Source organism: Camelus bactrianus, chromosome 9, assembly GCF_048773025.1.
Source record: "Camelus bactrianus isolate YW-2024 breed Bactrian camel chromosome 9, ASM4877302v1, whole genome shotgun sequence".
Classification (NCBI taxonomy): Eukaryota; Metazoa; Chordata; class Mammalia; order Artiodactyla; family Camelidae; genus Camelus; species Camelus bactrianus.
The window spans coordinates 73,412,629-73,428,812 of record NC_133547.1 but is presented as its reverse complement, the minus strand read 5'-3'; the positions used below and the strand labels follow the sequence as shown (position 1 = coordinate 73,428,812).

The window sequence follows — 16,184 nt, the reverse complement described above, 5'->3', positions numbered from 1 at the left end:
TACCAATGATAATTACAGACCTACATACCATAAACTTCATATTCATCAAAATATCTGCACTGAAATAGATAATTTTTACTTAATAACTACTTTCAGGGCTGTAATCAAACATACCTACACATGAAAGTTTTGTGAAAAACAGCCTTCTCCAAAGTTAATTAATAGTTTCTTGGCAAAATAAAATTTTCAGGAGTTTATTATAAAACAATGGCATTGTCTCATATCCCTTGTAACTTCTTTGTTTTACCAAGGAGTCCACTCCATGTTTGTTTTATTCAGTCCTAAATTAAGATTTTAAAGAGGAATTAATTTTTATAGCTGTTTGCACTTTAAACCCCTTCCCCTCCATTTTTAAGTAGTCAAGGTATGCTCTTCATAACAAATAAATATTCCTTCATGGTCCTTTCCTTCATTCATCTATATATTGGACAAATAAAGCATTTATTGGGAGCCTAGTGTATTCCAATCCAGACACTGTTCCAGGTCTGAGGGTGCTAATAGCAAACGAGACAGAAACAAGCAAAGGAGACTGTTTCTAAGGGCAAAAAGGGCCGTGAATAAAAACAAGTGAGGCAATGGCACATAGAGTAACTCTCATTCCTCTAAAAGCTGTCCGAGCCATCGGGCCAGTTTCACTTGGGAATCTGAGTGATGTAAAATGTTGTCTCTACTGTCCCTGACCCCAGGGAAGTCCTGTCAATACAGCAGAGTAGATAACTGTGCATTATATGTGGTAAAAAAAAAACAAGAAACAGGGGAATAAATCATAGCCTAACTTTTTAATAACACTTTTCCTGGAATGTGATAAATCAAGCGAGTAATCACCTGTCACACTTCACAAGAGTTAATTGGGTTTAGTTGAAGTTTGGAACATGCTCCTACTTCAATACATGATCCTAAGGTTCACTCAACCTTAAAGACAACATTCAGATGTTCGGGGTCGGTAGGTCTTTATAGGCCAAGAATAAAGAGTATTTATTTTAAGCTCTGTACTGTACAAGGCTATTTGCTCTACCAAGAAAGGCAGCTCGTAAAATGTCTGCAGTTTGGGTATTTTTGGCAGATGATTGTCCAGATGTAGTAACAGCTAAATTAAAGTTGACTTTGGACAATATGCCTCTCTGAAGCAGTAATCAGTCTGAATTTTTGTACTACGTGGAAGAGACACTATTAATCAAGAAATCAGGTTTCTAAACGATCAGTCTGCAATGATGAAGAGCAATCTATAGCACTTAGTAGGTGCTCAGTAAATATCTGCTAAAGTCAATAGGGTTTCTATTTTATAGTTTGGACTTTGAACAGCTAGGTCCCGTTCCATTCAAAGTGAGCTATTTTGTTCATGTAAGTCGTACCTTTTCTATTGGTAACTTATAATAAAAATAGGTTTTGACCATAACTTGACCAAAAATAAACATTACTGAAGTCATCATTCAGTTTGTATGAGAAACTGTTGGTCCCCCCAACTGGATAAGCGGTAATCACCCTGTGGAATTCAGCTCTGCAACCCCTATTGACAATGGCAATGAACATGTCTATAACAATAATAAGGGCTTGTTTTAATAGAACGTTCCACGCATTAAACACATTAATGACCCATGAAATAACTGTTTTATCTGCAACGCATTAAGCAACATTGCTGAAACAATGTGTTAATTGAAAGTCTACTATTTCTCTTAATGTAAGATTTTGGAAAGTATAAAAATGACATGAAAGTTATTCTGTGAAAACAAAAATAACTCAAAATTAGAGCCATTCTAAATGACTGTATGAAAAATAAAAACCTCTAAAATAGGCTTGGTAATTTTAGAAGTATTATTTTGATGTATTCCCATTTTTCTGATCAAAAATAATATCTTTCTGGATTATGACTTAAGAGCTTTGTGAATATTTTAAAAGCTGATTATTTTCTGCTCTGTGTGCATATCTTCTTCTACAGGACATTTTTTTCCTCTCTTTTTCTCTTTTTTTAACAGGTACAGAAACTACCATACTCAAATTTACTTCTCTTACTCCCATCTTTTTCAATTTTCTAACACTATGTTTGATATTACCGGAGCACCAGAAGCATTTTCTGTAAACATATGCTATCACAATTAAGTCCAAAGCAATATCAAACAGAATATGTTGGTCCTCTAAACATGAACTATAATGCATGAAGAAAAAGTATGTGAATTATCAGTGTGTTTTATAAATTCTCTTTTGGGGGACATACAAAATATCAGACTAGAGACAATTATTTTACTGTCTGTTTCTTGGATATCAAAGAGAATTTTGAAATTCATCAAAGCTAACCTTCTGTTATGTACAACAGGCTAAGCTGAAAAGAATGTTAACAAGTTCAATTTTCATTCAATCAGCACTACTGCTCTCTGAAATGTTTCATTGCAGGAAAGAAATAAAAATAATCTATATGGTAATTATGAGGATGAATCCCCCAGTAACTTTCAGCTACATGAAAGGTCAGTTCTATTCAAGATATTTTATCAGTCCCCTGCACATACTCCTGTCCTGTCATTTTAAATCTGAACAGCATTTTATTTTCCCATTTACAGCTACCTGCAGAATTAAGTACTTAAGCCAAATAAGAAAAAAAAAAGAAATGTTGAATGCTGGCAAAGGCTATAATAGCATAGAGATAAATCGTTCAGCTGCTCTCTCTCAAGCCTCTAGGGCTGCAGATTTTTCTTCTCCTGGTGCACTGTGGGTATTCAAAACTTGTTCAACATGATTTCATTTCATTTCAGGCACTGCCTGAGAAAACTAAATTACAGAATCAATCATACAGAAGGTCAGAGTGAGACTTCATTACAAGTATTGCATGCTTGCATGAATATCTTTCATTTATGACTGACCCAATATGTCACAATAGCTGTCTAGTAAAAATAATCCACTTTCTGAAATTGATGTACTACTGATGTCAATGCTACTCAGCAGGCTGGGCAGATTATAGAGAGGTGTTAAAAAAAAAAAAAACCCTTTGGAGCGCACATTGTAGATTTTTAGGATTGCAATCTTTTGTAGATTAAAATAATTTCCAGATGATCATCTGAACTGACAATAATGCTTAGAGGTAAAGCGTTTTTAGCCAGACTATTCCTGTAGATTTCGACTTGCCAACCACATCCTGTTCTAAAACACACATATCCACAACAAGCAAATCAAGGTTGTTCTTTGAAGTCACAAATGCACTGACTTTCAATTTTTTTCCAACAATTTGCTTTTGAATACCAGGGCATTATTTGCATATTTTGAAACAGGAATGCTAATCATTAGACTCTGTTTAATCTTCCCCTCTCCAGCTTTTTTTTTTTTTGCTCCCACTTTCTATTTTTTTAAATATAATGGCATAAATTTAAGGAAGATAAACATGTGCTTGTTGCCAACAAAAAATGCAGCTAATCGGTTATGTGACAAACTGTCACTCTTTCTAAAGGAAAACCAATGACGTTCTGAAGAAAAGCTGGTTCAATACCACATAAACAAGCTGGCTTTTCTTCTTATATGATAGTCTTTAATTCACCATAGCCCTCCTTAACCGACAGCCATATTCATTTGGATAATAAAACTCCTTATTGCATAAGGTATAAAATAGCCAATGCACACTGGGAAGCCGAATGCATGATGTATAAAGTATTATTTATTATTTTTCTGGTGACCTTCCTAAGGGAAATCTCCAAGGAGCTGTTGTGGAGCATTATGATGTAGCCAGCCACCTCGTACCCGGAGGGAAATATAGAAGAACCTTGACATAACCTATTTTTAACCATGCCTCTGGCGATTCTGAATTCAAGTTTATAGGTGAACATGTCAGGTAGTACATAGAACAAAGCCAGCGACACATTGTATTCATCATAATTCTGTCCTGGTACATTTTATTTTTTCCAACATTTGTGATTTAAAATCCCATGACATTTCTTCAAGGTGAAATTCTCCTAGAATTTTCAACAAGATTAGTTTGTTTCCAGCCAAAATAAATATCATTCAGGTTCAGCAAAACTTCAGAAAGGCACCAATAAATGTGATGAGGTCCATGTAAGTACCATGACAACAGCCTGCTCTTCGCTAAAGTACTTAGACTTTTAAAAATCAATGAAATAATTCAACTGCTTTAGTGATTAGCAATACATTACAAAAGAAGCATTAAAAATTGAGTCTTCTCTCCCAACGCCAGTCCGTGAAAGCATTGTTCTTTAAGTGTATGTGAATATCATAATTATTTTATGATTCCATCTTTAGTTCTTTCCAATATAGTAAATTCAATTGACCATGAAATGAAATTTCATAGTCAAAATGCCTCCTTTACACTTTTTTATAGCAGCAATAACAGTTTTATAGCTTTAAGGCAAGGTAATTCATCAGATGTTTAATTTAAAGACAGATTCTTATATTATTAATAAATATTTACCAATTTAATAAAGCACACATTTTAGCATGCATTATATGGTCTTTTAACTATTTCCTGAACTTAAATGAGCCTCACTGAGCATCTATGAATAATGGTGAACCCTGGGCAAACTCCCTTGGTGACTAAACACCTTTTTTATTTTTATTATTTTCCAGGCACAACATTGCAAGCCTGACTGTAGAGGAACAGAGGACAGAACCCTCCCTCCTAGTGTCAAAGGGACAAAAATGTAAGAAAGTCCACAGGAAACAATTATTTGCGATGGCGAGGAACGTTTATGAATACTTAATGACCATTTCCCGACTGTTCCCTGCATTCTTTTCTGACAGAATAAGTAAAAATAAAAACCCTGATGTTCAGCTCAAACACAAAAGATCACAGGCAAAGAAAATTATGGTGCCGCAATCCTATTTGGGAAAGTAATCTTGTATTTCAGAGCGCACACTGAATCTTTCGCACCGCTAATCCACTACATATTTTGCAATCATCTGTTGTTATCTGGGGAATTAACAATGAAACCAATAAACATCACTGGCATGGTCATAATGTGCAGAGAAATATGTAAACAAGCTATAGGATTTGTTTTTTTGTTATACCAACACATCTGTTTCATTTTATCAGGGTTAAAAAAAAAAAAGCCCTATAAACTATTAATCTTGTTTTAAAATGTCTGCTTAGTACCTCACCTAGATAAGACACAAATGCATTATATACTATGGTGAAAAAAAACAATCCCACCAGAAGAGTTTAAAATACTTAAAGCAGATTTACTCTGGTGATTGCTGACTATAATTGCACACTAAGAAAAATAGAACCAAAATTATTGCATTAGTAATCCTGGCTCTCCGGAGTGCCTTATTCGATGTTCACAACAATAAATAACACAATTAGGTATATTTCACACAATAACCCGCTCTCTATTTTCCTCTGCTGGTTATAAGCAATTATTCTTCTTCCCTTTCTCTGTATCACAGTTTGAATTCCATTTTAGGTGGGAGCAAATCATGTATCATCAGCATTATATTATAATCCAGCAAATGCAAAAGGCCTAGGCACCTGATAAGGGCCTTCATTTCTAAAATCTCTCCTGGGCAAACTTTCAACTCAAGTACACCTCTTTGTTAAACCCAAGATTGGCTGCTTCCAAACCAATGAATCGGACTTCTTAAAAGTCATTTCAAACCAGAAGGATCTTTGGGTTATCCTCTTTCAAGTGACTGTCAACTGACCCAACATCCTCTGGTCCAGCACTGGGGACTGATCCAGAACCTGCATGTAAACGGCACTAGAAAGAACAGTCCCCTCGTCCACCAGTAGATAGGTCTGAACCTGCGTCACAACGCGGGCTCTAAGATCTTTACCCTGAGAAGTACCAACAATAAACAACGCACTTTCAAGCAGTAAATATGCTGCCTACCATGTGCAACCCAGTGCCATGAAGCACGCCATCTTGTTCCACGAGGTTCCTTGAGATGGTAATGGAAGGAAGATCCAGGCTCTGAGGGGGAAACTGGGGTGTGAATTCACTTCCCTGGGAAGGCAACGGATCGCTGAGGCCTTGCAAAGGTAGAAGAACATCAGGCATGCCCAGGGCAGGGTCTGACTCTGGAGGAGGCGTGATCGGGGGTATTTCAAACTCCTCATCCCCGAGGCTGGGTGTATGGAACGTCTGCTGGAAGGAAACAAAATAGAGATATCTTCATATTCTGTTCCCATGTATTTCTCCTTGGAGGGAAAAAAAAAAAAAAAAAGAGGGATTTTTGCCTGAAAACACTACATAGCTAGACCAAATATTTATTTCTCAAATGAAAACGTCTTAAGCACAGATTTCCATATATAAAGTTTTGCTGATCATTCTGATTAAAGATTTAAGTCTCATTATCATATGGTTTTAATGGAGTATCAGTATTAACAGTTTTTTAATGAGTACTTAATTAACAACATCTGTCTTTGTTGTTAGTTGGAGCACCAGCGACATTAGATTTGGCTATATAACAAATTGCCACTTTATTGATATGTTAGCGAAACAGCTCAAATCGCTTACATTATCCACATGCTTCATAAAATGCTGACGATTTTGTGGCGCACACACACAACATTAATCCAGAAGTGAACATTTACACATATTTACCTTCTGCCACAATATAGAAACCAAGTAATATTAAATGTATGGTTTGCTTTTTTTAATTTCCTTATCGGTCTGCTCCCAAGTGCAATGAATGCTTCTAAGGAAATTGTTACTGTTTGGAATACAGCATTTTATACAAGGATTATCAGAGCATAGATACACTGGGCTTTTAATTAAACTGTAAGGAGTTATTTTCTTTTATATGAAGATTTTCATATGCATTCATCAGATCATTTTTCTACCAGTCTTCAACTTTTAAAGACTATAGGATGAGCACAGGGGTATGTTGATAGAAATGTACTAATTCCACTGACATTGCTCACTTATTTATTAACCAAGTGTTATTTCTCAAGACCTAAGTGAATAATGCACTGCTTTCTTCACTGATACTCAGTGTTTCCACATAGGGCCTTGCCATGTAAATCAGGGGTGCCCTGCTGAACCACATTAACTATCTTTCTTAAAACAGAACTTGGATTTTGTGGGGAAAGGGATCAAGGTTTAGAATATTATTTTTGATAGGGTGCAGGGGTTGGGGTGGACCATTCAGATTTTTTTTTATTCCTAGCTCAGAGGGTCAACGTTATAGTTCATTTATTATTAATAGTATTTTTTGAAGAATGAGTTGGTGCAAGATCATTTGAATCTGCTGTAATTGGTTAAAAGAACTAATTAAGAGCTGAAAACCATCATTCTTCAAGCTATCAATGATGATATAACTTAATAAGCACTTGAGAGAAAACAGAAACAAACTCAAGGGGAAAAAAAAAAACATGTTTTGCATACAGAACCTGTCAACTGCCATTTGTATCTTGCCAGAAATAAAGAGGTCATAAGCAATGGGAGTTTATGGCAGGACAATCGAACATCTTGAGGTTCTTAGCAGATTCAATAGATGCAAAACATGAGAGCATAATAACATTTGAAAGCTAGAATGATATATTAGGTTTTCTGACAAATTTATTCTAATAATGACCCCCCAAGATGTCAATTTCTTACTGTGGTACCCCGAGTTCTCAAACACAAAGGGATGAACTGGCCACGAGCTTGGCTGGCTAATGAATGTAACCCTATGGCTGCGTTTGCCGTTGTTTTGGCACTAATGCGGTCTAGTAACAGATGCAACTGTAATTTGTGACTCATTTGCTACCCCATTACTGCTTAATGAAATCTAACATATCACATTAACAATACGGATAAACACTCATTCCTGATATGTGGCATTTGGCTGTTTTCATTACCACTGTAATTAACACTTGAAATATTATTTCAATAAATATTTAAAGTCCTTTAAAAATGGTCAGGGTAATCATGACACAGACAGAAAACATAAAGCAAATGTGTGAATTTCAAACTCAGAGTAGCCTAGTTCCTGTAGTGTTATCTACAGGGCAATATCTATGTGAAGGCAATTGGTTTCAGGCACGATTTTGACTTTACAGCATCAAACCTAGAGTCTTCATGAATTAGTCTGCACTCATTAACATCTTAAAAAAAACAAATAAATTTACTTTTAATGCAGTGATTGAGAAATTAGGCACATACTATAATGTAGTACATTAACATTTACCTGGGCTTTATTTTTTGTTCAAGAAAAGATGTACAGTGAAGTCATTACTTAAGATTACCTTTTTAACATAAAGCATGTCTTATGCTGGGCAGTCAAAATTAAGGAGATTTTCATTTTTATTTTTGTTAAGGAATAAAGAGAGAGAGAGAGAGAGAGATAATATGTCCCTCCAGTATATTTTAAGAAAAATTAATTTAAGCTGGAATTTAATATATTACTATTTCATAACCTAATAAAACAATACCATAAAATTCTATTATATTAACTAAGAAAATGCTACAATCTTAAATGACTTTTAAAGAGGAGTAATAAATTAAATATAAAGTTAAACATTTCTTAGAGAAAAGGGGAATCAAAACACAGGTTACCCGAGATTATAAAAATAACCCAGTAAGGTATCAACCAAAAAAGACATTGACTTTTGCAACTAAGCCTTGTGACCAATATCAGGTTAATCAGTTAGAGTTTATACGATTACTTTTTACAGATACTGACTTTTCAGTGTTTACCTTGAGCATGTTAAAGTAGTATGTACATGGTTAAATACCATCTGTACTGAAATGTTCAAAACATTTGTTCCTTTTGATAAAAATGCAAATCTGGAGAACTGTTGTATCAACATATAACAGCCAATGTCTGACACGGTGAATTATCACAGCTGGAATTAAATTGTCTCTGAACAGCTGCTGGCAGTAGAGCTTTCATCAATGTTTGATTCAAATGTAGGGAAAAAAATCCTACAGAATGAAACATCATGTTGTCCTTACAGATGGGGTTTGTGCTCATTATCACAAACAACACAGCAGCCAGTGCCAAACAATATTCTCTTATCTGGGCAGTCTTCTTGGTTTGAGAGATGATGGTCACTGCAGAAATGATTAATGTACGAACACCCGTAATTCTTAATTCCCCACTTTTTCTCATAATTTCTCAAAGTTAATTTCCTTCGTACCATTTGCTTCCCTGTACCGAGATCATTTACGACGCCATTATGATTTTCATTCTCTGGGGTCAAGCTGGTTCAGTTTCTTATATTTGAATGTATTTGGAAAATGAAGACTTTTTATTACAGGAACCACAAGAGGAAATGTTCTATTTGGACCAATTTCGCTTCTGCTTGCTCTTGTTTTCAAATCTTAAATCTCAGAGTCTACGATTTTTTTTTGGAAACCCTTTGCTTGATCTAATCAGGATCGAGGTTTTCCTGGAAGGCAGGCCAGTGAGACCAGACAACAGCCCTACGTCACGAAGTAGGGAATGCAGAAAAAAAAAAAAAAAAAAACAGCAACAAAAAGACGTTTGTTCCAATGTGCACTAGTTAACTGCAAACAAACCCAGAGCCATCAAGGTGCTGCCTTTAGATTCCATCACCCTGTTTTCCTAGCTATGACCAAGACTTAGAGTATGCCCACCCATTCATTCCTTCATTCATTCAGTACATATTTTTGGACACCTACTATGTGCCAGGCACTATACTAAGCTGTAGGGATCCAACAAAACCCAAAACACTCATATTACATCACTCCCACTGAAGACCCAAGATATTGTAACACCAGTCTGTCAGGTTGTTCCCAAACCATGGCGACTTAATGAAATTATCCCCAGAGCTATGTGAGGTTTAAATATTTTCTATTCGAAGTCCAAGTTTCCAGAAAAACCCCTTATCTGCTTAGATGTCAATATAGTTTGGATAGATAGATTCTTATATATTTACTTTTGTTTGCATCTATATTCTTTTCATTAAGAGGCTTGTATGTGTGTGTGTGTGTGTGTGTGTGTGTGTGTGAATTACTAACGTTCCTGACAGCCTACAAACAAGTGATAAAGACCTGTCAGGTTATTTTCTCTTCCAATAGGTTTTTTTGTTTCTCCTCCAAAGTTGTTACCTTGTACCGCGTAAGAGCGAGATAAATTTGATACTTGGCTTTTCCCTTCAAGCTTTTTAAATGATCTAAATAACACACATGAAACATGAACAGACACATTAAGACAGACACCTACCTCGCTGGCTGCAAAGAAAGCGTTGTTTGCCTCAGCCATGTTCATGTAGTTATTGTTATTTCCAAACTGAAAGAAAACAGATTGTTTTACGTTAATATGAGGCATCATCAAGAATTCTGGTGGTTGACTTAATGCTCAGATGGGATTTGAAAAGAATGTTAGGAGTTACGAGATAAAAGGAGAGGGGGTTGACTTGGACCAAGTGTGAACTGTGACAGATTTCAGAGCACTGTGCGCTGTGCCGTTGGCTGGTTCCCTCAGAAAATAAAGCACAGAGTTAAGCTAACGTGATCCTTCTAGAAAATAGTGTTGTTTCTCATCAAGACTAATAGCGAAGGTAGACAATCGCAAACATTTGGCCAACTGGTCACTGGTGGGTGTTGTTTATCGAACTGGCATTTGTCAGAGGTTAGGAGGGAAAGAGTTTCCAAGAAAATCACCTTGACACATTTTTCAAGCATGCTGGGATTTCATAGCTGACTTTTCAAGAACAGCTGTCACGAGTGTGGGTAGGTTAAAACGTGAATTAAAGGGAATAGAATCCAATTCCCAGGGCTCAAATTCTATTTTCTCGTGAATGGGGGTGTGGCAGGAATATGAATAAATAATAAGACTAAGGAATATTTTTAAAATCTCCAAACAGAGTTTAAAATGGTATCTATATCCATCAGCGCTGTTGAAAACAGTGGCATTTAATCTCTCAATGTAACAATACGTGCAAAGAGGTTTAAAAAATAAGCAGGATCCTATGAACACAGCAATTTTTATTTAATTCCCTAACACAATGGCCCATTCATACCACCACAAATAAGACTGTATCAGCATTTCAGACATAAGCTCTTTACTTCTAGAGACCTGTTATCAAAATGTAAAACTTGGATTTTGGCAGAAATGCATTTTCAGGTTCAGATGGTTTAAGTAGGCACGTTGTGTTGCTTTAAACATTCTGTTATCAGTCTGGCAATATGGAAAGGTTCTGTGAGCATAATTATCTGCAGCTATATTATTTTCATGATTTTTAAATGGTAGAAGAATGTCCTTCTATTTCTAAAGTGTATTATTTCCTTCCTTTCATGCATCAAATAACACATAGGTTTGGTCTCCAAAGGGTGCAATGTATATGTCCATTCTCTGTTATAAACAGAGCAAGCTAGTAATTACTTAAAGTAAAAGACACAATTTTCCCAAGAAGATGGGTAGATAGATAGATACAAATACACAGACAAATACAGAGAATAAATGTAGATACAGACACTAGATAAAAAAGACCCACATAATCCCCCTCCCCATAAACCCATAAACACTTATTTCCGGGAGGCTCTCAGCCCCTGACTGAACCTGTAGGATTCCTGCTCAGAAGCGGGATTGACATGCTACACTTTATCATGTCAGGGATCCAAGAACTAAGCAGGATTTATAAGGGAGGCTCTAATGGCTGCAGAAGGCTGTTAAGGCCTACAGAAGCAAAATCCCACCCTGTAAAACGACACCTAAACACACACTCACACAATGGGCCCTCAGATTCATTTGGATATTGTCTTTATAAGGATTTCTGAAAGATGTATTTGTTAGAGCTTAAGAAAGACCTTTATCTAGTTTCTCTGAAGGGACGTGGTATCAAAAAAAAAAACATGTGGTGATGGCTTCACAAATGTGGACTTATCTCCAAACCATCAAGTTGTATACAGTAAATATGTAGCTTTTTGTACGTCCATATCATACCTCAATGAAGTGTTTTAAAAATAATTTAAAGATTTAAAAGACCAAACACATGAGCAGGTGCATGCACACACACACACACACACACACACACACACACACACACACACACACACACATTTCCCCCTATTTTTCTACAATGTTAAATATATGCAAGAAAATGGATAGGTTTCTGTCTTGGGATTTTTCGATGAATTAATGACCCCAGGATTAAGATCTTGGGGCTCCATTTCAAATGTTGTTTTTGGATATTTGTGAGAACTTGGGTCACGATGTGCATTCCACGTACCTGCCTCCCCCAACCTCCCGACAGCGTATATCGCAACTTTACTGTTATTTAAATGTAGGTTTTTGTTGGGGAATTAGAAATCCATTTAAGGCAAACAGCTCATTATCAGAGAGCATTTTTTTTTAAGATTAAACTCACTTATTATCTAATAGCACCTAAAACAACAAAGAAAAATAAAATGGCTATTAAACTAAGGGCCTAAACAATTCAAAAAACAAATTAAGCTTAGAGTGAAATAAGAACTGGGTTAGAAATCCTCTTCTGAACAGTTAGTATGCGAATGTAATTACTGAAGAAACTACAGCTAATCAGCTGTGAATTGTATCCATTAATTAGTATTTGCCCTGGAGAAATGAGAAAAATCAGTAACAACGCTGGCACGGCGGTGCGCTGATGAGCCAGGCGACGGCCGCGCCGCGGTTACTCAGGCAGGTGGCTCCAGTGGTCCACGTAATTTGAAAAGCCCTCACCTGAAGTACTGAGCTGGAATTACAAAGCACTCTTTGCATATCTTTTGTATCTCTATAAGGCCTTAATTAATGGCTTTTAATTTGGAAACACTCGGCGATCAGGCGGGAACAGTTATAAATCATTTCAAATAGAAGCAAAGGTCTCTGTTCTATTTGGGGTAAAATATCTCCTCCTCGGCAAAGATGGCTTCAAACGTTGACTTGTTGCAGGCAACTGTCTTCCTTCTGCCCTGGTGGCTGGGCCCCTAGTTTAGAGTGGACGGATAGTCAAAAAAAATACAAGATGCCCAGTTAAATTTGACTTTCAAATAAACCACTTTTTTTTTTAGTATAAGTATGTCTCACGCAGTATCTGGGATATACTTATACTAATATATATATATATATTCTTTATTTATCACGGAGTCAAATTTAACTGAGTGTTGTCTGTTTTTATTTACTAACTCTGGCAACACCACTGTGGTGGTGAACCTGATCAGGAAGAAAGGGACGCCGCTTTTCATTGGATTTACCTTAACTAGTAATGCTTGCTTCATTTTATTTATTTTGTCTTAAAATGTGACCTATGAATCTTGTTTTACTTGTTTTGTGTAAGAACAGATCCGATTCTGAGAGAAAAAGTGATCCTTTGGGGCAGATCTCTAACATAAAGACCTCAGAACAATTAACTTTGACTGAATTGTGTACAATTAAATTTACTTTCTGTTCTAAGAGACGGTCACATCAGTAAACACATTATATTAAAAAAAAAAAAACTCTAGGTTCAGGAGGAAAGCAGCCTTACCTGTGTTCACCACTGTTTCCCCCGGAACTAACAACAATGCCTGGCCCTCCAGTATTTGTTGGAAGGAAGGAGAGAGGGAGAAAGGCAGATCACATTTTAACTTCAGTGTCTCATAATCACCCTTCAAACTGGAGCACTTTTATTAGGTTTTTTAAATGATTATCATGATAATAATGACAAGTGTTTACCCAGTGAAGTTCTTACATATCTTATTTCATTTTACTTTCCAAGGTGGGAAGAAATGTAATTTATTTTCCCAACAACCCAGTTAGAGAAATGTAACTTATAGATGAATACACTGAGGCTTCTAGGGGTCAGGCAACTTGCTCAAAATCAGAAATGCAATCATGGAAGTCTGACATCCTCCTGCCTCATGATCTGTATCACTTATATTCCAGTATCCACAAAAACACAAACATTTTACTCAGTGGTCAGTTTTCAAACTTTATTTTTAACGAATGATCTTCCTCAAAGCTTGAATTTCCCAGAGGGCATTTCAAGGCACCTCAGTCTAGCAAAATGCTCCTCAAGAAAAGGGTTCCAAATTCCAGGAAGTTTAGGAAGGGCTGCTGATTACCGCCCTTTTCTGGGTGAGTCACAATGCTCACTATAAAGTTAAAGGCTCTGAGAAGTCCTGTAGTTCACTGTTCCGCAAATACTTATGTGCTTACAATGTGCAAGGCACTGGAGGCAAAATGATGACAAGTGTCCTACCTGGATGGAGCTGACATTTTTCTTTATGTGGGTGACAGTAAACTCCTCCCCATATACACTGTGGAACACATCCTTTTTGTATCCCCTACAACACCTCATGGGGACACACTTTGGGAAACCCTGTTCCAAACCCTTCATTGACAATACTTTCTTATTTTCCCTGAATCCTTCTTATAAAAGCTAATATCCTAATTTTGCACCATAGCAAAGTTTATGTGAGTCCACTAAATATGAATTTCTAAATTATGCACTTTGAAGTCACCTTAATTTGCCCTTCTCCCAAACTTTCTAGATGAGAGCTCTCCGCTGATGTTCCCTCAGAGGTCCCCTAACTCCTACGACGCAAGGTTCTTCTATGCAATTTCCAGAGTCAAAAAAAAAAAAAAAATAGTACAAATAAGTTAAATGAACGTCAGGTGAAACAGGGTTAACTACTCTAAAGAGCATACAAAAATGTTATGAAAGAAATGGGCCAATTCCAACTGTCTTAAAGGACTTATATACGTGGGGAAGTGGTCACTGTGAGGGAGGGACATTTGTGAGGTGCACTGGCGATGACTGGCCCTTTCCAATTTGAGAGGCTCTAATAGCTAATCCCCAAAGAAGATATAAAAATAAAGCAGATCTAAATTACTCTGTGTGTCGAACTTCTGTATCTTAATAATTTCACAAAAAAACATCTTCATTGTACTTGGAGGTAGATTTGCTTTCGCCGCTTGACGAGTAATTACAGCTTCAGCAAATACAATTTATGAAGGACATCAATTAAAAAGGAGCACGGCAGGATTAAAAAAAAAATGTATTAAAGACCATCGTGTCCACGGCCCGACTAACCATGTGAAGTGCCAAAGTAAATTAATGGAGATTGTTAAGTTTAGCTAGTCCAGCAAAGGGCTTGGAAGACAGTGCAGCAGCAGACAATAACCCATCTGTAATCACAAGATGGGTACTTCACTTAGATGAGTCCACGCTACATCATTTTCACTGAAATTATTTTGACACCCATGTGAAGAATTGTATAGGCTTCTAATAAAGCAGCCTTAACGACAGGGTATCAAACAGTGAAATGGCACAAATTTAATCCTAAAAAAAAAAAAAAAAGGAAAAAAAAAAAGATAATCCTTTGAATTCTTTTCTTTTTCTCCCATTAGATTTGTTAGCAGACACTATCCAATTTGATGCCTCAGTAAGGACATCTGTCAAGTTGCTGACACAGATGAACTGTGCCATCGTGGAACAAGTGTGCCAAGCAGGGCCACGTGATGGAGAAGGCTGCACTGCTAAGTTCACACACTCTCGAAGGCTCTGTTAACCACTCCGTGGGAAAGCACTTATCAGAGATAATCAAGTTTTAACTGTTGGTCATCCATTCCAAGATATAAAGCCCAAAAGAGTGAACACGAGCCCAACATGGCAAATGATGATACTGGTGATGGTTATCAGGGGTGGACCTGGAATGCCACATCAGGAAACAAAGAATGACGCGGTGAATAAAGTCGGTGTACGCCAAGGGTTAGGGGATGAACGACAGTCTGGAAATAAAACCCTGCAAACAATGGACTATGAGGTATAATTAGCGGAACACACACACACACACACACAAACACAACCCTTCTAATTATGCCTATACAATTATATGTAGGGAGAATTATGCACTCACATATACACAGTGATACACACACATACATATATCCATATGCACACATACATTAACAGGTTCAAATACAAAGCAAGATTGTGTTTAAGAATATAGACTTTCAAAAATATTGTTTGCCTTTGCATACGCTAAAAACGCCTAGATAATTATCTCTTGAGCGCCAGACTCATGTATACAACTGCCCACAGCACTTCCCCTGGGATGCCAACAGGCATCTCAATCCTATGAACAAAACTGAATTCCTCATCTTCTCCCCCAGCCACTCCACCCGCAGCCTTTCCTCGTCTTCTCTGATGGGGAAGTGACTCAGTTCCGGTGACTCAGGCCAAAAACCAGCCTTGAATCCACTCTTTCTCTTTCCCTTTCTCCATTAAATCATCAAAAGATTCTGTTGGCTCATCTTTCCAATTATAACCACAGCTGACCGCCTGCCACCCCCGCAGGCCC

General features: G+C 36.9%; 1 protein-coding gene and 1 pseudogene across 15 annotated transcripts in view; both read right to left on the bottom strand.

The window, feature by feature from the left end:
* The window catches only part of LOC141578737 (MFS-type transporter SLC18B1-like), a 489,075-nt pseudogene that overhangs the window by 71,592 nt on the left and 401,299 nt on the right, over positions 1 to 16,184 (bottom strand).
* Positions 1 to 16,184, bottom strand: part of TOX3 (TOX high mobility group box family member 3) — a 352,097-nt gene that overhangs the window by 19,472 nt on the left and 316,441 nt on the right. For 8 of the 15 annotated variants that reach the window (XM_074370750.1, XM_074370752.1, XM_074370757.1 and 5 more), the window contains 2 exons: positions 10,105 to 10,170; positions 5,823 to 6,077 (listed from right to left, as the gene is read on the bottom strand). In XM_074370750.1, coding sequence (XP_074226851.1) covers positions 5,823 to 6,077; positions 10,105 to 10,170 — 321 coding nt within the window. The remainder of the gene's footprint in view (positions 1 to 5,822; positions 6,078 to 10,104; positions 10,171 to 16,184) is intronic. The other 7 variants (XM_074370753.1, XM_074370751.1, XM_074370758.1 and 4 more) reach the window with 1 other exon arrangement.